The 25,327-nt window shown below is 37.0% G+C and overlaps 1 protein-coding gene across 1 annotated transcript in view; it reads right to left on the bottom strand.

The window, feature by feature from the left end:
• Positions 1-2,399: 2,399 nt before the first annotated feature.
• Positions 2,400-25,327, bottom strand: part of LOC131226416 (uncharacterized) — a 39,482-nt gene continuing 16,554 nt past the window's right edge. Inside the window, exons 2-7 of the mRNA XM_058222147.1 lie at positions 14,938-15,222; positions 14,381-14,414; positions 14,014-14,068; positions 3,133-3,201; positions 3,003-3,043; positions 2,400-2,698 (exon numbers count right to left, since the gene is read on the bottom strand). Coding sequence (XP_058078130.1) covers positions 3,172-3,201; positions 14,014-14,068; positions 14,381-14,414; positions 14,938-15,222 — 404 coding nt within the window. The 3' untranslated portion in view covers positions 2,400-2,698; positions 3,003-3,043; positions 3,133-3,171. The remainder of the gene's footprint in view (positions 2,699-3,002; positions 3,044-3,132; positions 3,202-14,013; positions 14,069-14,380; positions 14,415-14,937; positions 15,223-25,327) is intronic.

Below are 25,327 nucleotides of genomic sequence, written 5' to 3'. Positions count from 1 at the left end.
TTTTAAATATCCTTTTCACTTTAACTATCCAAATCACATCGCAAGTAAAAACATAAGTAATTAGATTGATTAAGCGCATCTATGTTTATAAAATCAATACATAACAAGGGAGAAATATACAATATTTCTCACTCAACAATTGGCGTATAATTTTTAAGTGGTTTTTTCATCCCCCTCTAGAACTTAGCCATAATTCTAAGCTCCACTAAGCTTCCACATACAGTGGTAGATAATCCACACAATTTCACACATGAATAGAAAATTTCTAACTCTAAGCATACACATAAAAAATCAAGGCATTACATGGGGGGGAAACCGCAATCCATTTATAAAGGACGCCTTATTAGTCTTTGAATGATATAGTGCGTGGACTAGACTCATTAGGACACCAATGATATATATATATATATATATATATATATATATATATATATATATATATATATATATAGGTGTGTGCGGATGGTTGAAGTTGAGGTGGTTAGGATTCAACCAATGATTGAACCAAAGGATTGACAACCCTAAGTGCAGGGCTGCGATGTATTAATAACTTCATGAGACTGAGGTCAATCCACAAGGAGTTTAGTGAGAACATAATTAAAACTAATCAGGTTGTCTAGATTTTTAATCCAGCTAATTAGAAAGGATTTAAAATAACTAATAAAAATGCCTAAGGATGAATGAATCCCCAATCAATAGAACTTTAACTTAATTTGTCTTTTTGAATTGATAACTCAATTAGAACTAGATTCCAATCTGTTCTACTTTGAAGATAACGCTATAAAATCAATCATAAACATCCAACATAGATTAGAATTACGATAGGTTTGATCTTTGATGAATATCTAAGCAATCAATCACAGGGAGTCAAAAGCATCTAATGTACCTAAAAGCGACAATAGATCAATCAATTTTATAGATTGATTCCTTTTCTAATTTAGGAATTCAATCACATCTAATAACAACTCAACACACTGCTAAAACAACAAAACAATGACGAACCAAGTTCGTCGTAAATGCAATTAGCAACGGACTTCATCCATCATGTGGTCCATTGAATTTTGCTCTTGTAAATCGTAAACGATGGATAAGGTCCATCGAAAGGAAAAAAAATGATGGATCATATCCGCTAAAAGTCCGTGATATTTCAAACCTTATGATCTCATCGACGTATATGATCCACCGTTACTCTTTGGATAGGCGACAAAAATCGAAATCCATTGATATTTCAAACCTTCTGAAATCATCGACAAATTTAGTCCGTCGTTAAAATTTTTGCTAGACAAAAAATGCATATGCATTCATCATTTTTTGAATCTTTACGCTTAATAGCGTATCTATACGTATCAAAATCATAACATGAAAGCATATATGACCATTCAAATGCGTGGATTAAACATTACAACATAAAAGGCTTTTAACCTCGGTTCAAAAATGTAAATAAAATGGATAAAAACCAAGACTAAAGCTTTTAACATCAGTTACCAAAACCGAGGCTACAACCCATGTGGCTAAAGGCTTTAGCCCTAATTTTAGCAATAGAGGCTAAAAAGGCTTTTATAGTCTTAGTTCTTCATCTGAAGCTAAAAAAAAAAAAAAACCTTTTTAGCTTCAGTTGCCTCGAAATGAGGCTAAATCAAGTTTTTAGCCTCCATTGTTTTTAATGGAGACTAAATCCAAATTTTAGCCTCGGTTGCCTCCAAACGAAGCTAAATCTATTTTTAACCTCAGTTCTTTACAACTAAAGCTAAAGCCTCTAGCCACAGGAGTTGCAGTCTCAATTTAGGTAACAGAGGCAAAACCAAAGCTAAAGATGGATTTAGTCTCTTTTGGCATCAATCGAGGCTAAATTGAGTTTTTAACCTCATTTCTCAACAACTGAGGCTAAATCTAATTTTTCACCTTAGTTGACACCAACCGAGACTGAATACATCTTTAGCTCTGGTTTTTATCAACTGAAGCTAACAATATCATAATCAACCAATGATTAAACCTGTGCATGTTTCACCCATTTAACATTCATCAAGACAAAACAATCAACACAATACCAACATAAGAATTAATGGTCTATTTAAAGTTTTCAAAATAAACTACAAATGCACAAGAACCGCCACAGCCTTCCACACAGTCACATTGCCTTCCACACAGCCAACAATTTTGTGTTGGTACAATCGGATTCTTTTTCAATCTTGAATGCATGCATCCCATATTAGATCACAGATATCCTGCACAGTCATTTTCTCAAAGACCCCATCAGTTGCAGCCACCAGGTATCTATCATTGCCAGTTAGAGGCTGTCAATCCGTCACCTTTGGTACAAATATAAAACCATAACTGCCAACAACAAAGACAAAAACAAAAAAAACAAAAAAACAAAAAAACCAAAAACAAAACCAGAGTGGGAATAATATGAGACTGGCTAGTTTCATGAAAAAAAAAAAAAACTTAAAAACTCTAATAGGAATGCTAAAAGTAAAAACTGGTACTGAAACAACAACAATAACCCAATAACTAGCATTCATTTGAAGGGGTTAGGTGCGAGTGCGAGGTATTAATGGGAATATTCTTGGCAAGTTACTAGAAATACATTTTCAAACTGAAGCATGTCCTCCACATCAGATTCCTTAAACAGAAGCAGCCTTTCAATTTTGTGGGCCCATTGTTCCATGAACCAAACTGTCTCAAGCTCCACCTGTGTCTGAAAGATCGTGTTGTGAGGCTAAAGAACCTTTAGATGCACTACCCAACAAAAGGTGTTTCAGCACAGATTGCTTCTTAACAAACTATGGTTGCTTGGTTTACTGAAATGGAGTGACCAGAGAAAAATTCTGATCATTCTTCAGTAATTAAACGTGCATTTGGCGGCACCAAGTATCATGAAATTTTAAGATATTTTGCACTGAATTAGATGATTAATCATGAAATTTCATGATATTTGGAGCAAGCAAAAGCAGCCTGAAATATTCTATTGCCTTGCTTAATTGTTTTTCTACTGAACTTACAGTTGTTGTGCTCCTTTCCATCTTGGGTACAAGTGCAGCATCTATAAAAGAAGGAACATGTAGAACTATAAGCATGGAGGTAGAGATACTATTCAGGAGAATATACATGGAAGAGATAAGATGCTTTAACCTGACAGTGGATGAATCTCCTTCAACCTGCTTCCCTATCTCATTCAACTACAGTCAGAACAAGGTTGACCTGCAAACCACTCATAACCATCTCCAACCATTACACAAATGCTCTTAAGTATTTAGTGACAACTTGGAAAATTTTCTTTCTAGCTACAGGATAAAGTGAGATCCATCGATAATGATTTTCTTTTCTTTTTAATGCAAGGCAAGATATAGCTGTGGTTGCATTTGGATGCACTAATGAATTGAATTGCAATAACTACAATAATGTGAAAGGACCATCTTGCAATTGTCTTTGATAACATTTCAAATTATGCGATTAAGGTCCAAAAGAATGGAACTTTGGTTTGAGGGCTACTTGCACATTATGAATGCAAAGGTGAGCACAACCCGGCTATATCCTCTTTACTTAACTTTATTGCAGTTGAATTCAATTGTGCATCCAAATGCAGCACGCGGAAACAGAAACATATCTGCCATAACAATTAAAGACCAAGACATACTTGGCACAACAGTCAGCCAGCTTTCTCTAAAACAAATAGGTTGGCAAGTATGTCTCAGGTAGGATGAAAGAATATGAAAAAAATGATTGGTAAGATGCTGAGAATCAAATTAGGAATTTTTTAGGACTTGTCAAGTACTTCAGAGGACCACCTTAACCTAAATTACCGGCAAGTATTATAGGACATGACCTGAACCCAATTTGTTGACAACCTGATTAACTCTAGCATGTTAACTTTCAAGTTTTGATCACAGATTGTTAGAATCCGTATTCATTTGGCCTTTTCTACAGACCCTTTTTGATCAGCAATGGGGTCAGGGCACCATGGATGGTTTCCCTTTAAAGCTGGATGCCCCTGAGAAACTAAAATATCACAATATTCACTGAAAAAAAAAAAAAAAACAAAAGAGTAAAAATAAATAAATTTGTGTTACAAGTACATATTAAAAATTTTAATTTATTTATTAATTTACAATAAATATTTTCAAATATTTTTATTTTTGGTGATGCATCCATATAATACCCTGAGAAGAAACTTCAAATTTTGAAAGTCTCCCAAGAAATTGTCTAGAACAAGATTTGTTACTATGCTACCATAGGTAGTAAGGATGCTTCTATCAACTAGCTGGTGTAGATATCAATTTGCTTTTGGGTGTGTTTGGGGACATGAAAAATCCTAGAAATAAAATTAGTTTATGAAGAAAATTCACATTTTTTCTTTGTTTAGAAAAGGAGGTGTTGGTTTGTTTAAGGTGAGGGATTTAGGGATGAGATCGGTGAAATTCATGGATCTCACAAAAATCGTTCAATTTATGAAATACCTCTTTGTTTGAAAATTTGTTGGAGTCCGGTTGCGAGGTCAGTTTTTTCCTCTTTCATGATGGTAAATCTTTCTCAGAACATGGAGTGTAAATCAAACTCATGTTTGAATTGAAACTGAGATACTGATGCAAATCTACCTTATTTGTTTTTTGTGGGGATGGATTTCTTAAATCCACTTCTCTATAAATCCATGGATTTGTGTAAATCCAAATTGCACAAAAAGTAATTCCTTACAATAAATGTTCTACCATAATCAGTATTCTGCAAATCAAAAGATTGGTAGTTTGATTCCAAACAGTGATTTAAAATTTATTAAATCAAAATCCAATACAAAGCATGAATTTGACAAGTTTATGAATTTACCTAATTCACATACTCATTTCCCAAAACTGAAACAAGGCCTTAGAAACCGAAATCCATTTCCTAGTGATACCTCAAAAAGTTTGAACATTCATTTTCTTAAAATAGATGTAAAACAATTCCCTAGTTATTATGAAAAACAAGTTTGATTTGTACTTGTTTATTGGTTTTTCACATTCCCCCAACTGATTAGGAGGAAGAGGTTTCAATGTGTCTATACTGACTATTTTGGATTCAGCTCCTGGAACAAGGGTTTCCTGTAGAACCATAATGGTGAATTCCTCTCTTTAGATTTTCCAAAGAGACAATTCCACAAGATTCCGTCAAACCATATACCTGTCAAGAAGCCAAATGTTAGACAAGGACTTCCTTTTGTGTTTATTGTAAACTCACTGGCCACGAGAGCCAAAACTTCATTCTAGCCATATATTGTGGCAGTAAAATACATTAACAAAAACATTTCCTATGGTGAAATTATGTTTACTATTCAATATCTAATGTAGAATTTGATCTTATAGCCTATGAGATTAAGCTCTCATGTGGTTGGGGTAGTGGTAGCTGCAACCAGAAATGTTTACTCTGTTGAAGCATATGACAAAATACGAACACATTAAATGTCAAAGGATAAGGAAACATGTCAAAGGATCTGAATCAACAATGGATTGTACTTCAAATCTATTTACTAAAGAGCCAAAGAGAGGTGTGAAAATGTCCCTGCATTAATCACTCCCAGTAAGGAGTCTCGAACACGAGACCTCCTGCTCTGATACCACTTTGATGTAGGACAATCAACCACTTGCTCTAAAAGCTCGAACTGTTAAAGCATGGTGAATCAATACCTTTATCTTATAACCCAGGCCCAACATCTCATGGGTTAGGACCTTGGTTGAACCCCCCTCATGGGCCCCAAATCACATGGGTACCGCCTCACACGGGCCACCCATCTCACACGGGCCGCCCACCCTGAGTGTGCCCCTGCATCCCACAGGCAACCTCACTCGAGCCCGGTGTGAAAATGCCCGTACATTAGTTAATCATTGAGTACTGACATTGAATTTGAACTGCTGAAATTGTCTTTTCTTTTTCTTTTTCTTGAACTTCTTCTTTTAACAGCCCATTTGATGGCTAGCAATTGGTTGGTTCTGATATTTTGTCCATCTGCCTTTTTCTTTTTCTTAACTCCATCTTGCACTGATATTTTGTCCTTGCACGATGCATCCCTAGCCTTTTCCTCCAAGAGATGACTCTCAACTCCATCCTGCAGTTTTCCTAAAGAACCCATTGCCTGAGTTGTCTCAATCCTATCTTGCTTAGGCACTTTATCTCTAGAAGAACTGTAGCTTTTTGTGCATAAAGATCCAATTTTCATCAATCACGAAGCTCTATTAGTTTATAAAAATATTATCCATAACTTCAACGCAAAAGCATTTGCATGAGATTAGCCGACCTGATTTTGAAGTCTCAAGAGCAAGTGCTATAAAAGGTCAAGAAATTTCAAGAATGACAAAATGGGACTTACACAAGGCAACAACGTGAGTAGTTTAGAAAGGACAACACATCAATTTTGTATCCTTTACCATCTAAGTTTGAAAGGAAATGTCAGTGATCACGTTACGGAAAAGGGGGTTTGTACATGGATGACTTTTTTTCCTGGTGGGGCCCACCTGATGAATGGGTTGGATGCCATATAAACAACGTGGTGGCATGCATTCCTGTTCCAAGTTCTCCCCATAGTACATCCCACCTAGACGTTTGGCTGATGAGTACCCCAGCAACAGCCAGCTATCTGGTGTCAAAGCTTTGTGGGCCCCACCATGATCTATGTGTTTTATCCACGTCGTCCATCCAATTTTCTGGCTCATTTATGGCATGACCCTACAACTGAGGCAGATCCAAACCTCAGGTGGACCGCATCATAAGAAACAGTGGAGATTGAACACTTACTGTTGAAAACTTATTGGGGGTGACAAAAGTTTTGGAACAAGCTGATATTTCTTCTTTCGTGTAGCATCCTACCAAAATACAACAAGAAAGGAAATCAAACTCAGCGCCATTTCAATGCTCCCAGCTAAAAAATCCCTCTCCTTTCTTTCCTCTTCAACTCATGACAACAAAGTTCAAAAAAATAAAAATAATAATAATAATAATAAATCCAGCAAAACAGATTCAAAGAAATAAAAGAAAAATCAGAGCTCTTTCATAAAACCCTTCGAAGATCCAAAGAAAAGAAGAGAGAAAAGCCCATCACCCATTGACCGATGCCGTAATGTTTTAGACTTTTTAAAGTCTTTTATGTCATTGTCCGTTCATTATTTAGCGCGGGCAAGGAATTTGCAACCAGAACAACCCGCAAAAAAACACTTGTGCTTCCTACAAAAATAGTTAGTTTATGTTACAAAAGGTACACCGTAAATAAGTTTAGATGCTTTTGAAATTGCGCCAGATGGGTTGCAACGCGTTATATGCAGAAGTATGGCGGAGCTATAGAATGTAGGCTGTCCTAGATGGGGGGTGATTAGGACCTATTTAAATACTTAATTGCCTAACTTAAACTAATTATCAATTAGACTAAGTAAGCCAACATAACTCTACGGCTTCCAAGCCAATAGAGGGTCCAATCACATAGACTACAAAGATGTGCAAATAAGCAACTAGTCTATAAATCATAGTGAACATGTGTGTGTGGGATGTGATACCAATCAACTTAAGCATTCATCTAATCATGCATTCATAATTAAGCATTCAACACATTAGCATAATTAAACAAGATGCGCAAATGACAATCCCAAACACAAGCATGTATAGTGGTTCAACTACTTGCCTACTCCACTCCCGGTGGACGCACTCAACCCATGAGTATACCGGATTTCACTTCGAATGTTTTAAATTAAGTTCACCTCTAACCTTTACAGCTCTACACGAGAATTCTAAAGTTTATGCCCTACACGAGCAATGTTCCTACCAAAGCACCCAACTCATTTAGGAGCCAAGGTCCTATACAAGAACTAGATGATTTAGGCCCTATATAAGAGCCAAGATCCTATACGAAAGAACCTAGGTGAGTTTGAACACAATGCTCCCCCGATCATGTTGCTGCTGCTTTGCCAAAGCTTCAGCTCCATGATCAATCACCTTGCTTATGATGCTTCCTCTGAGGTGCCCAAGGTGATGGGAGGTGGTTGAATATCCACAACTAATGAGAAGTTGTTTATCCTAGGGAATTCAATTAGATGGGTCTCATAGAAGATCTGGACAATGATTTACCAAGATTCTTAAGTCCAATCTCTAGGAAATGAAGGAGTTCAAGCGCATCTCAATGTTGAGGTTGGAATTCTCATTAAAGTTGTAATCTCAAAGGAGATGGCTAACAACTCAATGGAATAGAAGCTTAGGATGAGGGATTTGCATATGGGATCACCTTACCTTCTATTGCTCCAAAAAACAATAAAAAAGACCAAGAATAGAATACCCTTTATAAACAGTTGGAGCCCCAACGGTCAAAAAATGGGTAGAAAATGGTCCTGTCGATGCCATCAAAGGCTCCTTAATGCCATCGAGATTTCCAGCCAAAAATCATATTTGCTTGCTAGACAATTCTTAACCCATTTTGATTGCATCAATATGATCTTCGATTGCATTTATTGTTCGATGCCATCGAGAGAGTCAAGGAAAAAATCCCAAAACCCTGCTGGACAATTTTAGATATCAATCGATGCTATCGAGGGGACTTTGATGTCATCGAACTTAATTTTTGATGCCATTGAAGACACCTTGATGCCATCAAGAATTCTAGCCATAAATCTAGTTTGGTTGTTGGACATTCCTGACTTTCCATCGTTGCCGGCCAAGTCTTCGATGCCATCGAACATGGCCTGGAATATGCTGGTTTGGGCTATCTTCTACACAACAGATTCGCACCACTTCTAGCCTTCTTTATCATGTTTTTCTTGGTCTCCTAAGGCTAAGGGATGATTAAATTAATATTCCTAATTGGAATAAGATCATCTAGAGGTTATAGGGTTGTTTTGGTTAAGGTTTGGGTCAACGAGGCATCTCTTTTACCTGTACATACTCCTTGATGCTTTTGCTCCGCTTGTGTCTTCGGTCTTCATTTTCCAAAGGCTTAACCGACTATGGACACAACGGCTCACGTGATTGACAAACCAAGGTGCAAAAATGAGAGCACTAACAATCTCTCCCTTTATCAATTACCTAACCTAAGACAATGTCATGGTCCATACCAATGACATATCAAAACAACTAACAAAATTACATGTCAAATAAAAATTTACAACTCGAAACACCAAGACATGTAATGCAGCAATGCTCCCCCTGAATTGCTTCCCCGATCAAACCTGCAATACGAAAAACAAACCCTACACAAGAGAATGCATTGTTTTGGTGGATTTGATCTTTCTTCCCATTTTTGTTAGTATTTGACAAATGTTTAGTTCAAAGAAAAATATACCAATAAAAATCACACATGAACCAACTCTATAAGTCAAAGATATACCAATTAAAAGACTTATACTAACAAGGGTTAGGGATGCATATTAACATGAAAACCATGGAGCATGCAAATTATACCATTAAAGCACAAAATGAGGCTAGAATCCTTTGATTTACCTATATATTCAAGTATGAGGTTGAAATTCTCAAATTCAATAATAGAGCTCATATTAGGAGGCATGGTCCTCTAATTTACCAATTCAGCTCAAATAGACTATTAACATCACCTCCTTGTGGACTTATGATCTCCCAAATTCCTTGGGAGGGATGGTGAGATATGAGCCGATAATATGGACATGCGGCTCGAGTCTTCCTCACTAGAAGAGTCACTTTGAATAGATTCGAACTCCTCTGTATCATCCCATGTTGCTGCCATTGCCTTGCCTTTGGATTTTGATTTGTTATGGCAATTAGGGGCAAGATGTTCATAATCTCCACAACCGTAACATTGGATCTGTTTAGATAGTTTAGTGGATTTTCTTTTACGCTTATCCACCTTCTTGTCCTTCTTGTCACAACTCTTCCCTTTAGGGCCTGTTTGGTTTTCTGGCTCAAGTCTAATTACCTTGTAAATGAGTAATTATTATTTACCAAGGTAATTACCTGCATCTTTCCTAATGCTGACTTGACCAGTTACTTTTTAAGCACTTAAATCGAGAAATTTGTAAAATAAATATGGGGCCCACCATAATGTGTGTGGCTTATCCACACCGCCCATTCATTATGCCAAATGAATTTTAAGGCATGAGCCCAAAAATTAGGCAAAATCCAAAGGTCAAGTGGACCACACCACACGAAATTATGAGAATTGAATGCCTACCATTAAAAACTTGTTGACGCCCTTAGAAATTTTAGATCAAGCTTATATTTATATTTTTCACTTATCCATGTCCATGTGACCCTATGAATGGGTTAGATGGTGAATAAACCTCAATGTGGGCCTAATAAAAGAATCAACTTTCAACAGTGGACAAATTAAGTCCATTGTTTCCTTTCATGTGAGCCAATTGAACATTAGATTTTCCTAATTTTTTCGGATCACGGCTCAAAATATTCTAATAAAACAGATGGACAACATGAATATATTATATACATTATGGTGGGGCCCACAGATTTAAGTCAACATTTTTGGACCGGTTTTCTAGGTGAAATTACTCACTCATTTCCAAACAAGTGAAAAAATGTAATAATTACTTCTTTACAGTGATTTACAGCGATTTACCTGGATTCTGGAAAACCAAACAAGCCCTTAGTAAATTTGAGGCATTTCTTACATGTATTAGCTAATTCCTCTTCGTCCACATCATCACTATCACTTTCTGATTTAGCTTTTTTATGTTTGTGTGAATGCCTATATGATGATTTTATGATGGCTAATTTCTTACCTTGAGAGAGAGAGAGAGAGAGGGGGGGGTGTTGTTCAAATGTATGTAGGGAACCTATAAGTTCTTCTACTTTCATCTCATCTATATTCATACACTCTTTTATAAAAGTTTTCTTGGAAGCGAACCTATCCGGCAAAGATCTAAAAGTTTTCCTACAAATGCGTCCTTTCAGAATCCTCTCTCATAAACCCCACATGGAATTGCAAATGTCATTCAGTTTAGAATAGAATTTCATGAAAGTTTCAGACTCTTCCATCTTAATGTTTTCAAATTGGGTGACTAAGGGTTGAAGCTTCGATCTTTTTACTTTGCCTATTCCTTCGTGAGTGATTTCCAAGATGTCTCATGCTTCCTTCCCTATTGTACAAGTGCATATGCATTTAAATTCGTTGGGGGAAACTACATAATAAATAACATTGAGAGCTAACATTATAGGTATACCCAGCTCTTTTAGTGGCACTCCATTAAGATTTATGTTTGGGAGCGCTCACGGTTCTACCATCAACCACAACATCTTTCATGGAAATTGTCCATCCTTCATTGACAACATCCCAAACTGAATGGTTTAAGGACATTAGGAATATCCTCATCCTAGCCTTCTAATGGGCATAGTTAGACCCGTCAAAGTACGATGGTCGTGAGACAGCATTACCCTCTTGGTTAGACAACATTCTTAAGCTCCTAGGATCAACTCCAGGCAGTTACGCCTTTCAAGAGATACCCGCTCTGATACCAATTGAAATTGCGCTAGATGGGTCGCAATGCGTTATGTGCGGAAGTATGGCGGAGCTACAAAATGTAGGCTAAGTCCTAGAGAGGGGGTGATTAAGACCTATTTAAATACTTAATTGCCTAACGTAAACTAATTATCAATTAGATTAAGGAAATATAACTCTAAGGCTTCTAAGCCAATAGAGGGTCCAATCACAGGCTACAAAGATATCCAAATAAACAACTAGTCTATAAAATTATAGTGAATATATGTGTGTGGGATGTGATACCTATCAACTTAAGCATTCATCTAATTATGCATTCATAATTAAGCATTCAACACATTAGCATAATTAAACAAGATGCGCAAATGACAATCCCAAACACAAGCATGTATAGTGGTTCGGCTACTTGCCTACTTCAATCTCGGCTGAGTGTACTGGATTTTACTATTGGAGGTTTTAAATCAGGTTCACTTCTAACCTTTATAGCCGTACACAAGGACTCTAAAGTTTATGCCCTACACAAGAGCAAGGGTCCGACCAAAGCACCCAACTCATTTAGGCCCTACACAAGAGCCAAGGTCTTACACAATAACCAAGGTCCTATACGAAAGAACCTAGGTGAATTTGAACACAAACTTTAAAATTCCAACATACAAAAGGAAGTAGTACAAACATGGACTCTTACACATGACACTTACTTGTCGGATTGATTCCCTTTTGATGCTCCTCTTGGGTTACTTGAGTTTCACTCTCCTGTGCTCCATTCAGCTCCCTGATGCTCCCCCGATCATGTTGCAGTTGTTTCGCCAAAGCTTCAACTCCATGATCAATCACCTTGCTTGTGATGCTTCCTCCGAGGTGCCCAATGTGATGGGAGGTGGTCGAATCTCCTACAACTAATAGGAAGTTGTTTATCATGGGGGATTCAACTAGACGGGTCTCGTAGAAGATCTAGATAATGATTTACCAAGATGCTTAAGTCCAATTTCTAGGAAATGGAGGAGTTCAAACACATCTCAATGTTGTGATTGGAATCCTCATTAAAGTTGTAATATCAAAGGAGATGGCTTACAACTCAATGGAATAGAAGCTTAGGATGAGAGATTTGCATATGAGATCACCTTACCTTCTATTGCTCCAAAAACTCATCAAAAAGCCCAAGAACTGAATGCCCTTTATAAACAGTTCGAGCTCCAACGGTTAAAAAACAGGCAAAAAACGGTCATGTCAATGCCATCGAAGGGTCTTCGATGCCATCGAGGATTCCTTCGATGTCATAGAAGGCTCCTTAATGCCATCGAGATTTCAAGCCAAAAATAATGCTTACTTGCTAGACAATTCTAGACCCATTTCGATTGCATCGATACGATCTTCAATAGCATCGAAGTGGCTTTGATGCCATCGAGAGAGTCAGGGGAAAAATCCCAAAACCTTGCTGGACAATTTCATATCTCAATCGATGCCATGGAGGGGACTTCGATGTCATCAAAACTTAAATTTCAATGTCATCGAAGACACCTTGATGCCATCGAGAATTCCAGCCATAAATCTAGTTTAGTTGCTGGACATTCCCGACTGTCAATCGTTGCCATCGGCCAAGTCTTCGATGTGATCGAACATAGCCTAGAATCTGCTGATTTGGGCTATCTTCTACACAACAGATTCACACCTTTTATGGCCTTCTTTATCGTATTTTTCTTGGTCTCCTAAGGTTAAGGGATGATCAAATTAGTATTCCTAATTGGGACAAGATCATCTAGAGGTTACAAGGTTGTTTTGGTCAAGGGTTAGGGTCACCAAGGAATATCTTTTACATGTACATGCTCCTTGATGCTTCTTCTCCACTTGTGTCTTCGATCTTCACTTTCTAAAGGCTCAACCAACTACAAGCACAATGGCTCATATGATTGACAAACCAGGGTACAAAAATGAGTGCACTAACAACTTCCACGTTCATATTGACTCAATGTGCATACTTCTACAAATATGCAAGTATGTTGGATGTGGATTTCCTATATATCTAGTTCAAATGTCTTAACTCTCGTGGCTTATTTATTTGCATATTTTGCCTATGTATACGTGCAAGAATCTTACTCTATCTTTTCTTTTTGCCTGTAGTTGGAGGCAACTATCATGAAACTGTGAATGGAAAAAATAATAATAAAAATAAAAATAAAATTTTTTTTTTAAAAAAAGAAAGAAGTCAAACCACTTTTAGATGTGTGCTTTTATGGGTTTGATAAAAGAATACCCACCCATTTAGAAGAGTCTTCTCATGAATAATGCGAACACCTGGAAGAAGGTTACCGCCATAGAAGTTGCTTTTCTGAGGTAGCCTTTCCTAAAAAATGGCTACAGAGGTGCTTTTTTTTTTCCCCCCTTTCAGTTATAGGCTCAATTCTTTTTCCAAAATTTCAAATATAAGATTTATAATGTTATACAAATCTCTTATTGAACAAGAAAATGCCACTCAAATTTGAAAGTTAAAAGCTTTGATGTTGAACATGAGAAAATGCCACTCTTCATCTTCTAAATTTGAAAGTTAAAAGCTTTGCTGTTGAAGTGTGGCAGCATTGCCATCTTACCATGAAGATGGTCTTCCAATGAGAACCTCCACCATGAATGAATGCATTGTACTTCCTACAAGTCACATACCATAGAATGTAAATAACCTTTTTTTTTTCTTTACATTAAGCCATCTATGAAAGAATATAAATGAACAATTCCATATTCAATCGCAATAAACATGCATAATCACAAAATCTCATTTTAAAAAAGTGAAAAAGGAAAAAAGAAAATCACAATTTCATCAATTCTGATTGACCAGATGAATGCAGCAAACACAGAAAAACTACAATTCTTGGATGCAAATATTATAAAATTAGAAATAAGAATCTGTGAGGGAAAAAAATGAACCAGTGAAACTTCAATTACATGAAAGGAACCTTGTACCTCTGCAATTGAAGGCCGAACAATAAGTGTTTTCCTATAAATGACAGATGATACAATCTGACTTATCCATTAACGTTTAAAAGGAAAAAATAAATAAAAATAAAAATCTGCCTTGTGCACTCCATTGCTCTAATTCACCTAACCCAGATTGCACATATTCTCCATTGCTAAAGGTGCAACTAATGCACAAGCTCTAGATAATGTGGTAAAGCCTCAGACATGCTCATTGTCCACTGAAGCCTTGCCCACAAACATGCAACCACAAATGCCAAAATGGCACAGATGTGACCACCTCAATTGGTCGTAGGTATGCACGTCATTCGCCAATGAGTTTAAGGTGAAAAACTCATTAAGTCAATGTATGGCATGCTTGCAATTTCCTAGCACCGGAATATCAACCATCATACCATGCCAGGGTATATCCTTCTAAGGTGATCATTCCAAATCTCAGTCCTAAGACAAATCCTGCCTTCTCTAAGGAAATTCAACAAATAGCTAATGTACAAACCCTACCCCCAATTTTCAACTGAACTAGAAGAGAAGATGGACGGATTTACCTGCAAGAACCTGACCCTCGAGATGATGGAGGGGTTGTGCAAAAACCGTATCGCCTGATTCTCCCGAAATCAGCAAATCTACCCCGTATCCACTACCAGATCGACAATGGAGATGAGTGCAGCGGCAACGGTTGCAGCGAGTTCCTGCCGGCGACAATGGGGCAGAAACGGTAGGGTTTGGACGACGCTGAAATGTTTTGATTGGAGATGGGTTACGGCCGGCACTGCTCAGAGAGGTGGAGAGGTGGAGAGAGAGAGAGAGAGAGAGAGAGGTTTCAGAAATGCCTCTTTCAAAATGAGTTTTTTGGGTTAATAAGATGTGAGTTTAACACCAAATTATACAATAAACTAATTTTTCGGATATATATATATATATATATATATATATATATATATATATAAGGGCCCATTGCCCAGATGGTTAAGATTGTATAATATGGATATAAGGTAAATATTAACCATCTACAAGAGGACCCACTGTTTGGCTGGTCTGGATAACTTTACATCATTGCAACTAGTGAATGCACAAATCACCACCATTTTACATTGGACCTAAAACTAACACCATATCGCGCACAGCGGGAGCTTTTACACGCTGTAAGTGTGTTTGTTTTTATCGTTATAGGTAGAGCCCATGGTTCCAAAATCTAGGCCGTTGATTACTTTATTCCACATATGTGTTGGTCATGTATAAAGAATTCCATCAGTAGAATGATCTTGACATTTACATTTGTGACCTGTAATAGACAACTAAAAGCCAAATAGAGCAAAATATCCTAAGATTGGAAGGTAGAATCTTCATAAATTCAGGACCATGGTTCGGTGATCCAAACCGTTGATCTGATGAGAGGCACGGTTGATGATGGCTGCCTCCAAAATATTTCATATTTGAAAGAACTTACCTTTGGATAAATGGGCCTGAATAGATGATGAAAAAGATTGTCTATATATGAAGGAGAATGATGGCCTACTGATTGAAGGGTTGAAATATTTCATTCTGATATTTTGGTAGTCCCTCATCCATGGCGAGCACATCATTGAAACGGCTTGGATTGTTAAAATGTCTCAAATGTAAGGTATTCAATCACGCACGTGTTACTTATTTGCAAATATGACCTAGGAAGTTTTTAACGGTGGGCATTCAATCACCACTGTTTCCTGTTGTGTGATCCACCTGATAATTGGATCTACTTCATTTCTTAGATCGTGCCATAAAATGATATTGCAAAACATATGGATGGCATGGATATACAATTCATACATCAAGGTGGGCTCTACTGTCATTTTTTCCAGATTCTTAATTTTAAAAAAAATTATAAATTTTTTAAATTCTCAATTTTCTTTTTCAAAATGTGTAACTTTTTGTCAAATTTTAAACTTTTTTTTTTCAAAACTTCGACCTTTTCAAACTTCCCCATTTTTTTTTCAAAATGTCAACCTTTTTCTAGTGGACCCCACCACCACATAAAATAGTCGGACAATGACACCCATGGTTGAAACCTTTTTAGGGCCACCATAATGTTTGTTCTATATCTCATCTTTTCGTAAGTTAACAAAGATATGGATGATGGGAAAACAATAATATTAGTTTGATCAAAGCTCTCTTGTGGCTATGCAGGCTGTAAGAAAATTTTAATGGGAGGTGTTTAATTTTTATGAGGTAGCAAGTTGCAATTTTTCTTGATCAAAGTTTGATCCCCACTTGATTTTTCTTGATTTTTATGAGGTAGCAAGTTGCAATTTTTCTTGGTTTTCATGAGATTAGCAAGTTGTGGTACAATTTTGACCTAAAAATTTGTTCTAATTTGAAAATATGATCTAGTCACTCTATTGTACTCGTTAAGAGCTTGGATTTGACTAGTCTTGGTTTCAAATGAGAAAGATATTGGACAGATAAGATTGATCAACAATATGATAGGCCATGTCTTATGATCCAACAGTCAAATCTAATGAAATTTAATATAAAGATCTAAAGTCATTTACTCTTCAATCTGGACCGATTAGATTATCCAACATCTGTCTCGATCTAGACAAACTGATTGTGTCCATTTAAAAAGTGTTTTGGATGAATCCGAGGTTATGTTAGGTTGAATTTATTCTCTGTCCTAATTAGCATGTTCCAAACATATCTACCGTTCAGATCAACTTTAGGATGGCTTGACCATAGAATTTGATTAATCTCATCATTATAAATTATTCTTGCAATTACAATTCATTATACTTGGGCATCATTTTTTGTACAAGTGAACTTGTGTGCATGCATAAATGGTTGGACGTTCAATTAGTGGATGCCCCTAGTAATTTAAACCTTCCAATAAATGTCCACCAATGAATTTGGTCCACTCATTTCAAATTTCTCAATTTTTTTCAATCTCACGATTTTATTTTTAAATCTCATTTTTTATTAAACTTTTCCATTTTTTTTAAATCTCAATTTTTATTTAAAATGTCATTTTTTAAAATCAAACTTCTCATTTCTTTCAAACTTATCAACTTTTGTCCAAAATAAAAAATCTAAAAAACATGAAATTTAAATTTATTTTTCCAAATCTCCATTTCTTTTTTCAATATCTCAATTTTTTTTCAAAATCTATTTTATTCAAACTTCTCCATTTTTTCTGGATGCCGCATTTTTTTGTTCAAAATAACAAATTTTTTCATCTTCTTAATTTTCTTTTTTAAAATGTCAATATTTTGTCAACATCTCAATTTTTTTTAATATTAATTTATTTTTCAAAATCTCAATTTTTCTTAACATTGTCATTTTTTTTTTTCAAAATCACCTTCTTTTTTTTTTTAACTTTTTAATTTTCTTTTTAAATTTTCATTTTTTTTGTCAAAATCGAGATTATTTTAATCTCATTTTTTTAAAATTCTATATTTTTTCAAACTTCCTCATTTTTTTTTTCCAAAATGTCATTTTTTAGTTCTCTTATTTTTTTTTTTTTGAAAAATCACAAATTTTTTAACAATTTCATTTTTATGAAACATTTCAATTTTTTTTTTAAAATACAAAATCTCAATTTCTTTTTAAAAATCTCAGACTTTTTCAATATCTAATTATTTTCAAACTTATCATTTTTTTTCAAAGTGCCAAATTTTTTGTTTAAAATGTCAATTTTTTGAAATATTAGTTTTTTCTGAAATCTCAATTTTCACATTGTTATTATTATTATTATTTTACTTTTGAACTTTTTATTTTTAAATCACAACCTTTTTTAAACTTCTCAATTTTATTTCATTTTTTCTTCGAATTTCTCCATTTTCTTTTTCAAAATGTTTTTCTCCAAGCTTCTCAATTTGTTTTTTCTTTTCAAATTCTTTTTTTTTTTTTTTCAAAATCTAATTTTTATTATCGAACTTTTGAATGTTTTTTTTCAAAATATAGAATCTATCTCTCAATTTTCAAAATCTATTTTCTTTTTCATACATGTCAATCTATTCAAACATCTCATTTTTTTTTCAACTTATAATATTTTTAAAGTGATAATTTTTTATTTTTTTTTACAAATGTCAATTTTTTTCAACATTTCAGTTACTTTTTAATATCAATTCTTTTCAATTTTTTTGTTCTCTAACATTGTTATTTATTTATTTATTTATTTTTGAAACTTTGAAACTTTGTTTTTTATAATTATAAAAAATTTAAACTTTTTAAAATTTGTCAATTTTTACCAAAATCTTTTTTTTTTTTTCAAAATTATCAACTTTATTTAAAATGCGCTTTTTTTTGAAAATGTCATTTTTTTTTTCAAAATTCAATTTGTATTAAATTAAAATTATTTTCAAAATCTCAATTTTTCTCAAACATTGTAATTTTTTTCTTAAACTTCTCAATATTTTGTTTCAAAATACTTTAGTTTTTTTAACTTCTAAAATTTCTTTTTCAAGATGATAATTTTTTGTCAAAATTTTAATTTATTTTTAATCTCAATTTTTTTTTTTTCAAATTTACTTCCTTTTTTAAAATATTCATTTAAAAAAAATTAGTTTTTAGTTTTTTACAAAACCAACAACTTAATGGATTTTTCATGTGATATTACCAAGCATTGAAAACCAATTTTCATGCAAAAATAAACATAAATTCTACTCAATTGAGAAAAGCAAGAAAAATATATTATTGATGCATTCAATCAATTCATTTAAAAAAATTATATCGAAGTTAGGACAAACGTTGCTAATTATATTAAAAATACTTTCTTTGATTATAATAAAGTGCAAATTTCATTAAATTCTACACCAAAAAAGAATAACTAAGTTTGGGCAAACCTTTGAAATTTGGAAAGATTTGAGATAGACTGCGATCTATCGCATATGATGAAAAGTGTCGAAAACGTGGAAGAGGCAATTTTTCAAATGGAAATTATCTGATGAAAAACATATTTTGCGACGGACCCAATCTGTCACAAAATAATAAATTGCGATGCATTCTACATAGTCGAAAAGTTCCTGACCAAAATTTTACACAGGACTTCCATGAATTAGCGATGGACTTTTCCTTTTAGGAAGGACATAATCAGTCGTAAAATTTGTCGACGGACAAGATCCGTTGTTAAACCAAAATAAAACAAGCATTTGTCTTGTTTATATATATATATATATATATATACACCTAGAACTTTCATTGAGAATGAATTAAATATAAAAAATTCATCAAAAGGTTCATCCCTTAGCCTTAGCTAAGAGATTAGCCAAACATGACTAACATCTTAAATAAAAACAAAAGAAAAACATGAAAAATAAACTAGAATCAAAGGATTTAAGGACTCTCTAGAAGCTCTACTGCCTCTTGGTCTCTCTCCTAAGCCCTAATTTGCACTTAAAATATCCTAAAACACCCCTTTAAATAAGAAAATTCTGCACTGACTTTGGACTGACTTTAAATTTACGCACTTTTGTTATGTTTTGATTGCACAGATAATCATCTTCAATAGCACTAAAGTCACACCGAATCTAGCTGAAACTTCTTCCGGTTGCAACCGAATTTCTTCAAAACATGTCTCAACTCTCCGTCTCCTTTGTCTCACCGAACCTACCTTTGGTGTCATTGAGGATCACTCCACATCTAACAGTTGAACTTTTACTCTGAAAACCACTGTTTATTGTTGTACTGTCTTAGACACTTTTGGTCAGACCAAACATATCTCAAGTGGGACCAAACTATCTGTTATTTCTGTTAATTGACTGTGTGATTTTTCATCTTCAATATTTAGTTTCGGCTGCGTTCACCACCTCACTACTTGATTTCTTTATGTCTTTAGCACTTCAAATCTTCATTCAATTCATCTAAGTCCTCCGTTCTTCATCATAACCTCCTTTGAGATTTAATTAATCATTCTTAAACATGATTTCATCTTTGATTTTTAACTTTAATGCAATTGAGAGGATAAATATGCAATATTTAGGCTTGATTGACCAACTTTGATTATGTGTAGTTCGTGCCAAGGCATGATTACACACCGTGTCACGCGTCTCATGATGGAATTCGGTCGTCTTCACGAAGGTCCAAAATGGAGATTTTAACACCGTCTCCCTTTACATTCAGGGCATGCACAAGCCTTGTTAGGTGCCAGTGCCTAAGAATTTTGATAGCATCTCCCTTGTATAGGAGACATGCACGAGCCTCATCGAGCATTAGCACCCAAACACGACATTCGATCATCGGTAGAACATGCATAGCGTTGGAGATGGTGAAATCGCAAAAAACTAATGCGAACCAAGCAAAGATCGGGCCTGGAACTTAAACTTGGGGTGCACAATGTGTGCATGAGGGGCAAACCAGGGTGGGCATTGACACTTAGGGCTGGGTGCTTGTCATGCCCTAGATCGGAAACCGGGCTCACAGAATTCCCGATCGCTGAATTCGGTAGCGACAGTCTCCGTAGTACCTCATTCTCAGCCCCTGGCACCCATTCACCAGGTTCCAATCCTGGGATCATAGAAAGAAGATTTCTATAACATAAGTCTGATTCATAATGAGCATATCTAAGATCATAACATCATAACTACAGATAATAACTACAGGAACACCATTACAAAATCCACTAAGAATTTAAAACTTTTTACAAGTACAAGGCTTAAGGAGAAATACAAAGTCTATATAAAGGAAACTCCAAAAGGATCAACGGCATGCTCCAGCTCCTGCTCCGATCTCTGGCCTAGAATCACCTGTACACATCAATCGTGCATAAGCTTATAGAAAGCTTAGAGAGCGGTGTAAGTGTGTACAGGACAAGTACCATGAATGCGATATTAGCGTATGCGAAAAAATGCAGTAAGACTATGAATACCACTAGCCGTCATAAGGCTAAACAATGCAAGGCAGGAATACTATCTGCCAATCAAAGGCTATACAATGTGGGGCTATACAGCCAAGTGGCATATGCAATATGCAATGCTATCATGCTCATCCTCATATCAAGTCCACAAATCAGTACAGTTCCTTTCTAGGAATTATCACCGGGGTCAAATACACTACATGCTGACTGCAACTCTCCAAGCCGCACAACCCAACGAGCATAAGGGACTTCACTACCCACCTGTGGACATCTAATCACCAATAAGGCTCGACAGTAGTAGACCCATTTACGAGCTGGTCAAACTCAGCCTAACTATTGCCCCCTCACTCAGGTGGGTAAGGCGACACCCCCTCCTAATCGACCACGATACAGTGGGAGACACGACCTAATGGTAAAGGCACCGACGCTCATGTTTTTCACTCGGTCTCAGCGTTGGAGCATCTCCTGGTACTATGAAGGTTCTGGGACTTTCACCCAAGGACATCCTACGTGCCTTAAGTGCTCAAACAAACATTTTCGGTGTCTAAATTTGACCATCCATAATATACCTGTGTAGGCTACAACCATGATGAAGCAAGGGCGAATATCAACGTGTTATGCAATGTCAGATGCATGAGTCACACCAATCAACCATGCATCCAATCCTGCACATCCAGCACGCTCAAGTGGGACAACTCCATCACCCTGGGAGTCCCATAACAGCCTGCCTAACGGCATAATACCATGACCAATCAACCATCTATCAAGCACACAAATGATGCCCATGAGTCATGAAAATGACTAAGTGTGCCATGAAATGATGTACTCACCCCGGGTCTAGATACTTAGACAAATTTTCCCATGGATAGGAAGGAACACAACCACTAGTGGGGGCCCAATAGCTTGGGGTAGCCCACGAGACTAAGTAGACAATGCCATGGGCCTAAATGATGAGATTGGGCCCAACAAGAGTCTATGGTGGACATTTAACCACCTATAGACAAGAAAGGCCTATCAAATGGGCCTAAAGGGGTCCGTAATGGAGACATTTAACTACCATTATCCCCCAAAGGTAGCCCAACCATAATCTATCTAGAAGCAAGGCCCAGGGCCCAAATCCACTATAAGAATAAAAGGGTTGGCCATATACAGATATTCCACATAATAGGCTTTAAGCAAATGGCCCAACCTACATACAACAACATGGGCCAAAAGAGGCGAATCATGGCCCAAGTCTCAATGGCAACCGAATCCATGCATTATGTTGGTCTTAGTGGGCAACCCATAAGCCCAAATACATAGACAAAAATCATGTCAAAGTTGGGTCAAACGGGCTTTGCAACATCAGCCCAAAAACTGGTAATTTTGTTGGGCAATCAAGGACCCAATCATATTTATAATTCAGCCCACAAGTCCAGCATAATGGTGGAAACAGCCCATACATACAACTGGGCCAAGCTTAGACGTCCCGGCCCAATCTGGGCTTGCTGGATGTCCTAAAAATCTGGTTCATCTAAGGTCCTCATAATTCAACTAAAGTAGGCCTCTAAGAGCACTAAATAAGCCCAAAAATTTAAGAATAAAAGCATGAAACATAAACACAAGTCTCTCAATATGGTGGGCCCCACACCTTTTAAAATTTCAGCCACATACAATGTATTTTTAAGGCCCCTTGTTGGACTTTCAGCCCACCTAACTTCCTGGGCCTGTTGAGGTCCGAAAATTGGTAAAATTAAATGAATGTTAATTCCATGGTGGCCAGCAATATACACAGGGGGCCCCACCAGATGGAGAGTGGATATGCATCACATAAATCAAATGGGCCTACCGCTGGACTGCAAGTCCAACAGCAGTCCAAGGCAATGGGCGTCCCACATAGGGGTGGAGGGTCCAAGGCTTGGACGGCCATCCAAAAACACATCAAGGTGGGCTCCACAGGGGGACGTCCCACCAAGGGAAGGTCCATACTTTAGTGGACCACACAAGGGAGGAAGATGAGGGAAGAACACATACATTAAGGTGGTCCACAAAAGGGGTGGATGGCCAGCCCATGGCTGGACGTCCAACATGGGGCTGCCATCCCAGCCCAAAAATCCCCAAAATCTATGATTTAGGTGGCCCACATGCACTTGAAGTGGGTCCCCTCAAGTGGGCCACAAAATGGGGGAAAAAGTAGGGCCATAAACACTCCCAAACAATTTTAATCCAAATGGGCAGCAATGTTGCAAAAATTCTGCTGCAGAAAATAATGTTGCTGGCCCCATCTTATGCACCCAATGGGGTGGGCCTAGGCCTGCCAAAACAAAGGAGAAATAGGTGGATTGTATGCACTCATAAATGGACAACATGTGGGGTCCACTAGAGTGGCTCATCATCTCCAAAACTAGGCCAATACAGGGACATTTTCAACATACAGGATTGCTGGATAGTCCAGAAAAATGTGGACCGTCCAACCCTCTTGGGCCCACTCCATGGGTCTCAAATCAAGGTTGGAAGGTGTGGGCTTCATCCTACATCAAGGTAGGGTCCACACCTCAGAGAATGCTAAAAAAAATCAGGAAGAAAAGCCTTGTAAACAGGCATTGAAACAATGTCCAAAACCATACATCAATTAGGCCTGAAATCTGGACAACAACATATGTTGTCCATTTTCAGCCCATAGAAAAATAATTAGAGGGATTAAAGCTCAGATTAAACAAGTGGGGTCCACCTAGATGGGCCACAAATATTCCAGACCCACTCCCCTTACAAAAACATCTAAGAAACCTGGCCATAATGGCCATCCAACCCCAACAATCAACATGGGCCTGGACGTTCAGCATAGTGGGCCTGAACGTCCTAGAAATCTGATGGGTCTGGGATGTTTTGGTCACATCAGGTGGGCCACCATCATCAGGGACAAAGAGGGAAAGAGATAAAGAGTGAGAATCGCGGCCATGGGAGGACTCTGCCACTATGAGTCCTCCAACAATCCAAACCGTACATCATGGGTCCATGCATACATGGATCTCTACATCCAAAGAAAATCTAAGGTGGGGATATCATCCCCACCATGCAATCTCAGGTCTAAATGACCCAACGACCATTGATCAAAAGGATATCATCATGATGGGTCCATGGAGAATGGCCCATCATGGCAACATGCATGCATGAAGTGGGCTACTAGCCACACATATAGAGTCATGTAGGATCTCCACCATTGATTGGTGGGTTCTACGAGCTCCCAAAAATAAAAATCCAGATTACAAGAAGAAGAAAATCAGAAAAACTACTCCTAGATATACGCTCACCTCAAGATCTCCCTTCTTCTTCAAGCTTTAGGCTCCATAACTCCAAATGGTAGGGAGCTTCTCCCATGGACATCCAAGGTAGAGAAGAGGAGAGAATGAGAGAAAGAGAGAGAAAGAGAAAAAAAAAAAAGGGAGGGAAATGGTTGCTAGAGATGGGAATGATGAGAAATGATGGGTTTTGAGGAGAGAGAGAGCATGCTTGTCATCATGAAGCAAAGCATGCTCTAGGGGACATCATGCTAGAGTTCTAGGCATGACATCATGCCTAGGGTGTAGCTGGCATGGGAAATGACACACTAAAGTGGGCCCACATGGAAAAACGTGTACATGGGGTAAAGTGGGTCCCACAACATGATTAAGGGCCCAAAAATGGTGCGGGCCACAACTTTAGATCTACTCGGATTGACGCACGAGACGTGGCGTTGGAACCGCGGCATTGATGCGGTCACAACGGTATAGGTTTTGGGTCAATCCTAGTCGGGTTTACATGACGGGTTTTAAGAATGATCGCAAATGAAGTCCACAGGTCACGGGTCACCGGAATTCGACCGGTAGGACCGCGGGACCTAACGGAATAAAACAGTTACAAAGGTTAGGGGTCTTACAGTGCTGACGTACTGGCAGCCAAGTTAGAGTTGTGTCAACTTAGGTTTGAATTGGATCCAACACTTAGGTAACAATGTGCAACTTCATAAATTTGTCATATATCCCTTGTTACAGCTCAGATTTGGCTGATTTCAGATGTGTTGGAAAGATAACTCAAAGGGCTATCAAACCATCCCAAAATGAGGGCCTTTGGACCCCACATGCTGTGAACCTCTT

Source organism: Magnolia sinica, chromosome 2, assembly GCF_029962835.1.
Source record: "Magnolia sinica isolate HGM2019 chromosome 2, MsV1, whole genome shotgun sequence".
NCBI classification, from domain to species: Eukaryota; Viridiplantae; Streptophyta; class Magnoliopsida; order Magnoliales; family Magnoliaceae; genus Magnolia; species Magnolia sinica.
The sequence above is the reverse complement of the archived record's forward strand: the minus strand, read 5'-3'. Positions and strand labels throughout refer to the sequence as shown.